The following is an 11,810-nucleotide window of genomic DNA, read 5'->3' on the forward strand; positions in this document are numbered from 1 at the left end:
GTATTACTTTTAAGTACCCCCTCTATCCTTTAATATAAAACATTTTTGTATTTTGGTAATTAAAAACTCGTGATTTGAAAAAATAGCACCTGTCACATCGAAAACGGTTTTTTTTTTTAAAAAGGTTATCCCCAGATTCTCATCAAAATGATACATGCGGCCATAAGACACACCGAAGACGGTCCGTCTCAACTAGCAAGAAGGCTGGTATCGAGCAACGACGGCACAAGACAAAAGGGCGGGCATAGCCGAAGAGGCAAATTGTGTGGTGGGCTTTGCCATCAAATCCCAACCCGGGATCATCAACCACAGGGCGCGCTATCCACATCGTTTCCCGCGCAAATGAACGCCATGGCCGCCCCCGCCACCGCCTCCACGTTGCTCCCGGCGAGGACCTACTCAAGCGCCCGCCCCGTCGCACGGACCGCTGCCCGGTGCCTCCCAAGAAGGTCAGGAGGAGAGAGCATGCTGTCGCCCTCCCCTCTCCGCTTGTCCGCCGGGAGAACGCGGCGAGCAGAGGCAGCTCGCGCGTCCGCGGCGGGCGCGGGCGGAGCGCCGGCTGCAGCCCTGCCGGCGGCGCTGCTCTTCGACTGCGACGGCGTGCTCGTGGACACCGAGAAGGACGGCCACCGCATTTCCTTCAACGAGACTTTCGCCGAGGTCTGGTTTCCTTCCGCTCCGTCGACGCCTTGCCTGCGATCCATTCTGATTTCCTGATGCGGTTGCTCCCCGGCCAAGATAATTGTTTGTGTTTGCAGAGGGAATTAGGTGTGAGCTGGGATGTTGAATTGTACGGAGAATTGCTCAAGATAGGTGGTGGGAAAGAAAGGTCAATCGATTCTTTACTTTTGTCATCATTGGTTTGTGTTGCTTTGAGGAATTTGACAAAATGTCACATTTTTCTTCAAAGTCCTGTTAAAATCCTGACCACTATTTGCGTCTTCACAATTTAAAAAAAAGTGAGAATTCCTAAAACAGATTCACTACGATGAATTTATTTACTGTTTTAGGCGTATGTAAGTCATAATTTCCTCACTACTGTGTCAGATTATATTCATTTAATGACTTCTCATTTATTCCTAATATATTGAAACATTTGACTCACTCGCAAAAAAAAAACATTTGACTGATCTGAAGTTCCATGGCAATCTCCAAGAGCAATATCATCATGTCAAAGGATGGAAAGCGAAGACAACTGTTCAGTTATCTAATCGGATAGTCTAAAGCTGCTTTTTTATGGGGAATCTGTAGCTGATTTTCTGAGTTGAAAAAAATAAAGTTCAGAATGGTCTCAAAATATTAAAGTTTAGGTGTTCTCGGAAGCCTAATATGCAAATAACATGTAGGAATTTTTCTTCAAACTGGTGATACTAAAAGGCCTACACTTGGAAACATGATTGTCACACCAAAATAATCCATTGTAGAAAAGTTAAACTGAAGCGTTTGTTGAATTTAACTGTAACAATAGTTTGAACATTCCTTACAGGATGACAGCACATTTCAACAAGACAGTGTGGCCAGCTAAAGCGCCAAAGACTGACGAAGAAAGAAAGGAATTTATTGCTTCTCTTCACAAGAGGAAAACAGAATTGTTTATGGCCCTAATTGAGAAGAAGTTGCTTCCTCTCCGTCCAGGTGTTCAAAGGTCATTGTTTCAAACAATTTGACGACTTCAGTAACTTAAATGCAGTTTAAATGAACTTGTGAATCAGTAACGTCCTCGGCTGCTGCAACGACACTAGTTTGAAGTGCTTCCTTACAACAAAATCGAAATAGTCACAAAAAATTCATTTATGCTGCATGTAAACAACATAATAGGTGTGTAACCAATCTGTTCTATACTGGGAACAAAATGCATTAACCATATGTATTATTCATTGTAATTACGTTTCTAATATGTAATGTAAAAAGGTTAAAGAAATGAGTGAGGCGAGTTTTATATAACTAACATTTCATTTTCCGTTGAAGAAATCTACATTACATGCCTAGAAAGATGTGTCGATGTAATCCAACAATAGATGGTAAATCAACTAACTTAATAATGCTGGAGTAACTTTGTTGGAGGAAAATTTATAACTTCATTATCTTCTTAACTTTTACAGGTTAATTGATGAAGCTCTAGGAAAAGGGGTGAAAGTTGCAGTATGCAGTACTTCAAACGAGAAAGCTGTAAGTAACAAAGTATTTCCCAACCACAAATGCTTATATGAGAGATATGGTAGGAATTATTACAAAAAACTACATCATATAGGAGAAATGTTTCTTCCAATATTTGCAAAAGGCAATGTTCTTTATTTCAAACTCAAAAGGGAATGTTCTAATGGTTCCTCTTAAGAACCCATTTTATACTATGCTGCAATCCATTTAAATCATCTCACATTTGATTTATGTTTTCAGCTTATATGCAGGGCAGCTAACATATTTCACTCTCCACTTAGTGCAGGTTTCAGCAATAGTATCGTGCTTACTGGGGCCCGACCGAGCAGAAAAGATTACCATATTTGCTGGGGATGTGGTTCCTCGCAAAAAACCTGATCCGGTAAGGGATAGTATGCAATTGTGGTTCTGTGTTGCGCTGTACAGTGCAATCTACTTTGTCAGGGGAACCTTTTTCCTGGTTTAGTAATATTGTTGTTACAGATAAAAAAAATCAGCTGATGATCACATCTGAAAATAGAAACAAATAAGTGCTCCTAAAAAGCAACAGTGATGCCAAATGAACCCTAAGTTGATCTCACAGTTTGGTACATACTAATTCATCTGGCATATTCTGGTTTTTTGTTTGAATATTATTTTGCAAAGTTTACATGAAGCTTTCAAGAATCTTTGGAAGGTTTGGACTGTCAACGAATTACTTTTTCCACATAAAATTGAAGGAATGTGTATGTGTTCCATTAACTTTATTTATTTTAAACATTATAATACCATGTCATTAATTGCTCCATACATTTACTTAATTCACCATTGCGTTTGAAGGAGTATCCATTGACATCCTTCCACTATAACAAACCAATTTGCAACACATGTGCCTTGGTGGCTTGGTGCACTACAATGATCCTGGAAACCTGATAATATTTATTTGCAGCAATGATGTACCATGATTAGCATTCCGTAGATAGTTTATACTCCCTCCAGTTGACAAATAAGTGACGTTTTGAACATATCTTGCGTCAAACTTTTAAAACTTTTACTGTCAATATAATTTTAAATATTTAGTAAAAACATGAAATCATATGTATAGATTTGTCTCGACTCGAAGACCGTTTGAACTGGAGGGAGTACCTCCTTCAGATTTCTAGGACAAAAAAGCAATAGTCTTCATAGACAGCATCACACTACAACTGAACATTGCAAAGGAAAGATGAACTAGTCGTCAGTGCTGTAGGTGCTGTATCTGACTGCCCATGATTTATTAAGTTTTCAAGCACTTCAGAGCTTGTTTGAAACTAGCTTTGTTTCAATGGAATCTTGGACATTTGCTTGTTTAACGATAAATCTTTTCAAAACGATCCTCCTATCATTTTTGTTTGGCTTGGCATTTGAAGGAGGATTCAATTCACGCTTTCTATACTCAGATTTACGTTTGCTTTCAGTGAAGTAACTGTCATGAATAAAAGATCGTTTCCTGTATTTTACATGCCAGAGATAATGTGTTTCTTTTGTGGGCCTTTTCAGGCAATCTACTTGCTAGCAGCAACTACATTGGAAGTTGATCCATCTAGGTACTACAAAAGCAATATTTTGGGTTATTTACACTGTCTTTGTTTTGAGTGTATTGTTCCAAAAAAAAGAATGATGTGCCTGTTTTGAATTTTAGTGGGATTTCTGTATATAGGATATCTGAAATTAGTCTGATTTAATATTATTATGCATTAATTCATATGAAAACTCTGTCGTAACTGTCATAAATTGTTAAAGGAACAGTAGATGTAATGTAAGAAGACGGACTGCTCCGACATTAACATTTGGGTTTCCGTTTTGGTCAACATACCATAATAAATTTCAACTGTGTTTCCATTGTTGCACCATCTTTTCGGAAAAATCTTTCATTACTTTATAATCTTGTTACATTTTTATCTTTTTAGTTAGATGAATTCTTTGTAATTATTACTCTGATGTTAAAAGTAATTTTGCTAATATTTCTCCTTTGGACATTAGCTGTGTTGTTGTTGAAGACAGTAACATAGGGCTTTCAGCGGCCAAAGCTGCTGGTATGAAGTGCATTGTAACAAAAAGCGGGTAATAACTTTCTTCCTGTGAAGTACTTTTAATCTTTTATATGATACTTGGTACGCATTTCATAATAAAGAAGAGCAGTGTTCTTTCCGGACAGAAGAAAATTGTTGACTTATACTGTTGGATAAGAGATGTTATATTGCATTTGCATATGACTTTCTGCAACAGTATCTTCACAACCATCTCTAACCAGTAAACCAGAGCAGGACCGGATGAAAGTTGCCAGCCGGGTTTCTTGTAACAAAACACTGAATCTTCTCAAGATTTAATGCTTGGAATATTCCTAGTAAGCAAAAAATGTCCATGTCCTGCATAAAACTGGGATCAAAAGTATACTTTTGGCCATGGACCCAGCCATTTATTAGCTCCGCACAAATGACACCGATTTGACCGGAAAAATGTGTCAGCTTTCTGAACAATGTTTTGCAGCATATCTGACCTATAAGTCCATTCCTACTGCATCACTTGGCCTCAGAAATAAGAATTTATTCTGATTTGTTTTGCCTTCATGCACATACTGCATACATGGCATGTTTTGATTGGATCTGCGGTTCTCTAGAACAAATTTGCACTTGATAAGTTCATGTAGTGACTTTCCTTCATTTATTTTCAAACCTTTGTGTACTTGAAATGAAACTCTTACAAAACTATTCATTTTCTGACCGTGGTGTTCTACATCATGGACCATGATGACACTGCCAAAACCCTATCACGAAAAGGGAATAGCATACTCATATGTTCCTGACATTGTAGAGGTTTAAATTTGAGAGTGAATACCAGAAACACCAGCGGAGAAAATGCGGCACTAGGATTATCAACTTAGTCAGCTGAAAACCTAAGCATACGGGCAGCATACTGAATTTGTTCATGAGCCTAAAGAAGTGGACCTCATCTTCTTGTGTTGAACAGGTACACCGCCGACGAGGACTTCGTGATAGCGGACGCCGTGTTCGATTGCATCGGCGACCCTCCGGAAGGGCGCTTCGATTTAGAGTTCTGCGCCAACCTCCTCCAGAAACAATTCGTGAGCTGAGTAAGCATGCGCTCAGAGTCAACCGGCCTCGTACATAAATCTTGTACAGAAGTTTGCCAAGAGTGGTAACCACCACTTGTAAATGGTTTTGAATATAAAAGAAACGCCGCTATTTTGCACAATGCACAAAGAAATGGCTGGCATTCAGCGACACTTGCAAAAATTGTTCGTCTTGGTTGGAAGATTCGTAAATCCTCCAATATTTTCTAGCATTTGGCATTGCCCCTGCCACATTATGAAATCGCATGTCTCATTTTGTTACCTCGGCTTAGAGCAAGGATTACCAACATAGCATTGGTAAATATGCCTGCTTTGCAATCCAACCAATGCTCCTCTGGAACAAAGGATGTTTGCAGGAATCTCGTAGCATCAGAGATCTACAGGAAAGTTTCCTATGAAAAGATTTGGAATAAGTTATCTGTACCTTTTTTCTTTGCTCCGGTACATGGAGTACTTTAAACATTTCTTTAAAAGCCAAACCTCGTGCTTTCATGTCCTGTTCTTGTTCATGTGCTTCCGTTCTACTACAACTCATATGGAAATCCAATTTCCCATTGAAAATTTATATTTATGCCGATGAGAACTAACTTTGTTCATCTAGCAAACATCGAGCCCACAAACGAGAATGGCTGTGCACAGTAGCACCTACGTTGTCTCCATTTCTAACATGGAAAAGGTCTACAACCAAGTCAACGTAACCTCCTGAGCTGGTGGCCACAGTAGTGCTTGCCCCCATCACAGCATGGCTTGGGGGAGGCAGGAGGAAAAGAAGTTGAGAGCGGAAGCCAAGAAACGGCACATTCATAATCAATCCATAAAATGCCATCAAATACAGAAGAGCAAGCTAGAACATCATTTGAAAAACACCACAGCGCCAAAACTAAAATGGGCACACTGTCAAACTATTATAAAGATCGAAGACAAGTTCATCAAATCAGATTTTGGAATTTCACTAGCATAGAAACTTGTATTCATCCCAAAACATAATTTCAGCGATAGTTCCAACTCAGAAGCTCACAGATCTTCCCAGGAGAAAAACTGACCAGCGACAAATGCAATAGAAACCACTCATAAAGTAAAACACCATTTCAAAAAGAATGAAGAAAATATATAGTGAATAACATACGAGCTTCTCTGATATTTACTACGTATGGCGGTATCTATAATCTAGAAATTACAGTTAGAACTTTGGAGGTCTACTTTTGCTCAAAACAATACAGAAGAATGGTAAGGACCTTCAGCGAACCGGCCGAATCGCCTCCGAGTAAAAAATTGAAAGCCTTTGATCTTTGGCCCCAAATTGCAACTAGAACACAAGTTACAATTTTCCCCTCATCCATCCTACTTCGATAGGCAACACAAGGCATGGCGGAACTGAGGCAAAACTGTTCCAGCATGGGTATCAAAACCATCGAGCTCAGCGTTTGTATAGTTAGGCTTTCCCTCATCCACCCTACTTCTTTCGGACAATTCTTTTTCGCCGAAGCTTTGGAGAGGCATCTTTAGGTGCACCATACTTGATGCCTAGAAGTTCTAAGCCAGATACAATTGCATTCTTGGACATGAACCACTCTGCCTGTTGATTGATGCCAAGCTCTGCTGCTGGGCCATTGTATGTTCTCAACAAATTATCCGAGTTAAGCAGATCTGCTCCCTCACCAAGCCAGGCACGTCTCGATAGCTCCCCAATTTGAATATTCAGCAACCTGAAATATATGCAATGAGTGGCTAATTTTGGAATGTTCTACTTTTAGGAGCAGTTTACTTGTATGCTTATATGTGGTTCAAGTAGGGGGGTCCATGCTAAAATAAGGTGAAGAACAAAAAACTCCATAACATAATTGACACTCGGTTCCTCACATGCGATGGATCTTCACAACAGGCTATCATGGAGAAACTGCAAGGCAGCGATTCTATAACAAGAATCATTTGATAAATAAACTTCTATGGTAACACATAAGCATAGCATTAGCTTCCAAATGCTAATATCGGAAATACCATTTGTGATATGCTCATGGCAAAATCTAACTCAACTGGAATCAGCAGCTTGCGTTAATAATGAAAAATAGAAGTTGCCGAATCGGTAAACATGCAGCTGTATCTTAATATAATGGACAATGTTGAGCATAAACTTTTGGTGAAATTGCAAAGAAATGATTTGGTAGAGATATACCTCATCGCTGTGCCGAAAAAGATTGTAACACCAAGGACATCAAAATGGTTTGCCATTGATCTATCAAGACCACATAAAATTTGATACCGCAGATTTGCATAAAGCCCATAATAAGCTCCATAACTAAGAGCATTGTTGCTGATAGAAGGAACAGTCATCGACAACCTACACGTAACGAGATTGGCCTAAATTAAATTCCAAAAAGTACAGAACTGTAGAATTACTTAAGGAAAGCAGGGCATTTGATGAACATGGAGATAAACTGCACATAGTAACCCACCGTCTTTCTCTTCCAGCAGAAAGGATATTCGATAGACCACCTTGAATGGAGCCAACAATTAGCCCACCTAGGCAAAGCTCAGCAGCCTTGCTGAAGAGGGACTGGGTTCTTCTTAGAAGACCAAACTGTCTCATGAAAGGATAGCTCTTCTCAAATATGTTATTGGGAAGTTTCTGGATCATATATGAGCGGCATGGCGCAAGTGAACTGAAAACAGCTAAATTGCAAACTGTGGCAGTAACTACATTGAGAAACACCAAATCCCATTCTTCTTGGAACCTAAGACCCAAGAAATGCAGGATTCCATGAGACAGGTGCCAAAAATTCAGGTTTAAACAGTAAAATAAAACACAACATACCTCTCCTTGCGATTTTTCATCTCCCAACAAACAGATGTACTAACGGTAGCTAGCAACTCAAAGGTCATCTTATGCAGGAAAGATGGATCTGCAAGCATTCTGCAATTAGGAAAGAGATGCCAATTGTTATTTTGTCATTGCTAAGTCATAAAATCAACACAAGGGACATGCAAAGATTATAAACTTAATCAGAGTGCATGCTGGCACTATTTTATCAGCGAAGTAATATAACTACAAATATAATGTTTAGGCTCATAAATAATGTTAGAATATGTGTCAAGTAAACAAGTATCAAATCCTGCACAGCTCGACAAACTGGAAGCTCTAACAATCACGACACTGTTAAACAAAAAGACATACTAAAAAAAATCAACAGTGTTGATTCCTGATATGTTCCTTCCAGCAGAGAACATTCACAAATAGATTATGCCCAAACATTGATCTTAATCTCCAGGAGTTTTTGCATACCAAAATATGGTTTGAGATTATTTTTTACGGGTGGATATGATTAGTGTTTGCTGATGTTAGAACTTGTGAGCACAATTTTGATCCAAGTACTTCCAGTAATACCATTATATAGAGAGATGGCAGCCAGAAACTATTCAACATGGAGCCTCCTGTTGTATATGTTGGAATCAATCCCATGTGACAAAGCCCAGTATCTCAAGTTCAAATAGATGGCAATAATTTAAAAGGAGAATTTTATATGTTGAACATATATCACCAAACCAACAATTTTCAGATAGTACCTTCCAACAAGGTCTCTTGAGAAGAAGTCTGGAAAGGCTCGAGAGAAATATCTAGCCTTTGTGGGCCTTCCAAACATTGACAAATATTTGACCATCTGAGCAGAGCTGACCAAACCCTAGAAAATTCCAGTTGATACCGTTCAGTAGTTAAGGATCAAAGCTCAAACTACATTTAAGAGAAAGCAGATAGTTCAATACCATCTCATGAGCTTGACGCAAACCAGCTGGCAAATTACTCATTGTTTTGTACCACTCTTGAAGAACGGCATCAACAAACTCCCTCTTAAAAAGCTGTACAAATGGGAGATGTAAAATGCATCAGTTTAGAAACAGTTATCATACCCGAGGAGCACAGATCAGAGGGCTTCTCAGTAAGAATTAGACCTCTTGTATAATTATACGCCTTCTGAAAAATCCACTTTCTTCATCTCCATCGTCAGAGTCTTCAAAGTAATCATCATCATCACCATCATCATCTCCACTATTACCACCACCATAGCCAATTCGTTTCCCATTGTCTCCACCACCACCACCAGTTGCCAGCTATAGTGTTTTGCAAAGACACGAGTCATGAATGAACAAAAAACAGAAGGGCAGCCCGGTGCACGTAGCTCCTGCTTGCGCAGGGTCCGGGGAAGCTGTACATAATTTCCTAAGAGATAAGATACTAAACAATACCAAGTGCGCACGAGAAAACATAAAATATAAACAGACAAACTAACATTTCAAAGTGGAACATCCAAAAGCATATGCGCAAGAAGAAACTGTCAAGTTAAATAGAAACTGACAAATTGATTCAAAGGAATTTCACAGGATTTTTGGAATGTTTGGATCCTTCAGAAATTTTGCTGTGTGGGTTGCTTGATTCGAAGAATTAGAATCCTTAGGAAACTTCCTATGGATTCCTTTGCATTCTACTTTGGAGGAAAATTTCCATCCACTCAAACCTGTTGCTAAAATTCATTAGTTTTTCCTGTGATATCAAACACTTTTTGATGCAGATTCCCATTCAAGAGGCTCCAACACTGTGTTTTTCTTATTCCTATGTTCTTAAAATCCTGCGATTCAAAAGAGGCCCTCAAAGTGGAATCTCCAAAATACCTAAGTGCGGCACTAGACAACTTAAACTACACCCAATCTTTTGCACTCAAATGCTCTCTAAGTTCATCTTGAAGATAAAAGAGATCTCCACCAATTTACATATTGCTGCAATATGAATGTTTTAGAATATTAACAATTTGGGTGAGGATGAGCAGCCGAATTTGTGCATTATAAGGAGTTTTTTTTTGACCCGGGCTAATCCCCTTTCCATTAAAAATATAACGGAAATACAGCCAGTTCCAAGTTCAAACAAGGGAAAGGGAAACAGCGGGATCAAGCACTTCAGGGAAACCCGCTGTGAGCGCTCGCAATCGAAACGCCCACACATTATAAGGAGTTAAGTACTTATAAAATAATTACAATCAACACTTTGACGGCCCAAAAACAAAACCGACCAGAAGAGTTTTATTACTTTATGTGCACTAGCGCAATGAACACACACATATTAGACACTATTTATGAACACTTTGAGCATAATTGGTTTGATGCCAACATTTGGCATTGCCAATATTTGGCAAAATCGGAAGTTGCCAAACGTTGGCAACTTTTTGTGTCGTCAATAAGAAAAGTTGGTAGCCAACCAATCACTAGCCATTAATTAGACTCCCCATGTTCTGGTTCGGTCCAGAATATGGCTTTCCTAAATTAGGACTAGCAACCAAGTATACCCTACCTCAAGTACTTAGTTGTACTGCGTATAGTCATGCATCGTCCTTGATGTTCAGAATATGCTATAGGGAGTTAGGGACTCAAGTTATATAGACCACAATTTTACCAGAACTATATCTGCAATGCCACGGAATCACAGAGACGTTATGGAAGTGGGTTGTTGAATGAGAAGTGGACGATGTGATTCATCCGAACATTCCCTGCATAGCTTCCACTGTAGTACTTGGCCTCCCAATAGGAGCTCCGGTTGGGCAGCACAGAACCACAGATCATGAACGAAACATATGCCGAAGGCGCACACACAGAGAGATATAGGCTACCAATTCCAACATCTCAAAGGACATAACCCACGTGTTTTTTCGTTCACTCATCTTGTAACACCAGCGTCGGAATTCAGAAGTGCCTTCCGTCTCACGCAAGGGATAAAATCCAAGCTACAACACCACGGAGTCTTAACCAACGGCGTGACGAACGCACCTCGGGCTGGACGCCTTTGAGCCTCTTTTGGGAGAGGTCGAGCTTGGCCTTCTGGAGCGTGGCGGCCCCGAACGACCCGCGCTGCCTCCCGCCCTTCATCTCCGGCGGGGCGAAGGCCGGCGCCGGAGTCGCGGCCAGGCACCGCTCGAGGCCGGCCGCGGCGCGGTCGCGCCGCGAGGGGGGCGAGGAGGACGAGGAGATGGCGGCGACCCGGAGGCGGGTGCGGGGGAGGCGGACGAGGCGGGCGGGCGGGCGGGGCTGCGAGCGGGCGGGCGCGGCGGGGAGGAGGTGGTGGGAGACGGCGAGGGAGGCGGCGGAGGCCATGGGGGCGGTGCGGTGGGATGGTGGCGTTGGTGGCTCCGCCGGCGGTGGGGGGTGGCTGCCTTCGGAGCCGAAGCACCGCGGGACGAAGAGGGGCTTATCTGCTCTTTTGGAGTTGTTTTGTCTGCGTGGGGGCCCCGGCCTGCGTAACCCTCTCGCTCTCTCTTTCTTTTATGTGTGGGGTTTCGTTCAAAGATCAAAGTCTGTTCGCTTGCGCTGGGAAGAGGCGGCTCGCGGTCGCCGCCGGGGGTTGGTGGAATGCCGCGGTAGGCCGAGAGATCAGTCGGCAAGGTGCGTGCAGGACCGAAGCACGGATCCTAGGCGTCGGATGTCTGATCCAGGGCCAGGATGCGACGTCCGTCCGTCAGCCTCAGGGTCGGGACCGCACCTTCGATTTTGCCTCGTCTTCCCT

At 41.3% G+C, this 11,810-nt stretch overlaps 2 protein-coding genes across 2 annotated transcripts; one reads left to right on the forward strand and one right to left on the reverse strand.

Moving 5' to 3' along the window:
- The first annotated feature begins 220 nt into the window (after window positions 1-220).
- Window positions 221-5,422, forward strand: LOC125520568 (Haloacid dehalogenase-like hydrolase (HAD) superfamily protein). The gene is made up of 8 exons (XM_048685523.2): window positions 221-660; window positions 759-829; window positions 1,487-1,645; window positions 2,103-2,169; window positions 2,444-2,539; window positions 3,676-3,722; window positions 4,159-4,239; window positions 5,146-5,422. The coding sequence occupies exons 1-8, from the start codon at window positions 343-345 to the stop codon at window positions 5,267-5,269; spliced, it is 963 nt and encodes a 320-aa protein (XP_048541480.1). The 5' UTR covers window positions 221-342; the 3' UTR covers window positions 5,270-5,422.
- A 918-nt stretch (window positions 5,423-6,340) lies between these two features.
- Window positions 6,341-11,565, reverse strand: LOC125520567 (protein RETICULATA-RELATED 1, chloroplastic). The gene is made up of 8 exons (XM_048685522.2): window positions 11,078-11,565; window positions 9,215-9,373; window positions 9,029-9,121; window positions 8,831-8,946; window positions 8,082-8,180; window positions 7,723-8,001; window positions 7,443-7,607; window positions 6,341-6,975 (listed from the first exon to the last, which is right to left on the reverse strand). Exons 1-8 carry the CDS (start codon window positions 11,399-11,401, stop codon window positions 6,723-6,725), a joined length of 1,488 nt encoding a protein of 495 aa, XP_048541479.1. The 5' UTR covers window positions 11,402-11,565; the 3' UTR covers window positions 6,341-6,722.
- Window positions 11,566-11,810: the final 245 nt, after the last annotated feature.

This window comes from Triticum urartu, chromosome 7A (genome assembly GCF_056163025.1).
Source record: "Triticum urartu cultivar PI428250 chromosome 7A, HENAU_Tu73, whole genome shotgun sequence".
Lineage (NCBI taxonomy): Eukaryota > Viridiplantae > Streptophyta > Magnoliopsida > Poales > Poaceae > Triticum > Triticum urartu.

Bases quoted from the DNA above. Each gene is read 5' to 3' on its own strand.
- LOC125520568 (XM_048685523.2), top strand. From the start codon at position 343: ATGAACGCCATGGCCGCCCCCGCCACCGCCTCCACGTTGCTCCCGGCG. The intron at 661-758 runs GTCTGGTTTCCT...TTGTGTTTGCAG, and splicing joins TCAACGAGACTTTCGCCGAG to AGGGAATTAGGTGTGAGCTG. The intron at 1,646-2,102 runs GTCATTGTTTCA...TAACTTTTACAG, and splicing joins CTCCGTCCAGGTGTTCAAAG to GTTAATTGATGAAGCTCTAG.
- LOC125520567 (XM_048685522.2), bottom strand. From the start codon at position 11,401: ATGGCCTCCGCCGCCTCCCTCGCCGTCTCCCACCACCTCCTCCCCGCC. The intron at 9,122-9,214 runs GTCTAATTCTTA...CCATTTGTACAG, and splicing joins GGCGTATAATTATACAAGAG to CTTTTTAAGAGGGAGTTTGT. The intron at 8,181-8,830 runs GTACTATCTGAA...TCCTAATTGCAG, and splicing joins TCAAGAGACCTTGTTGGAAG to AATGCTTGCAGATCCATCTT.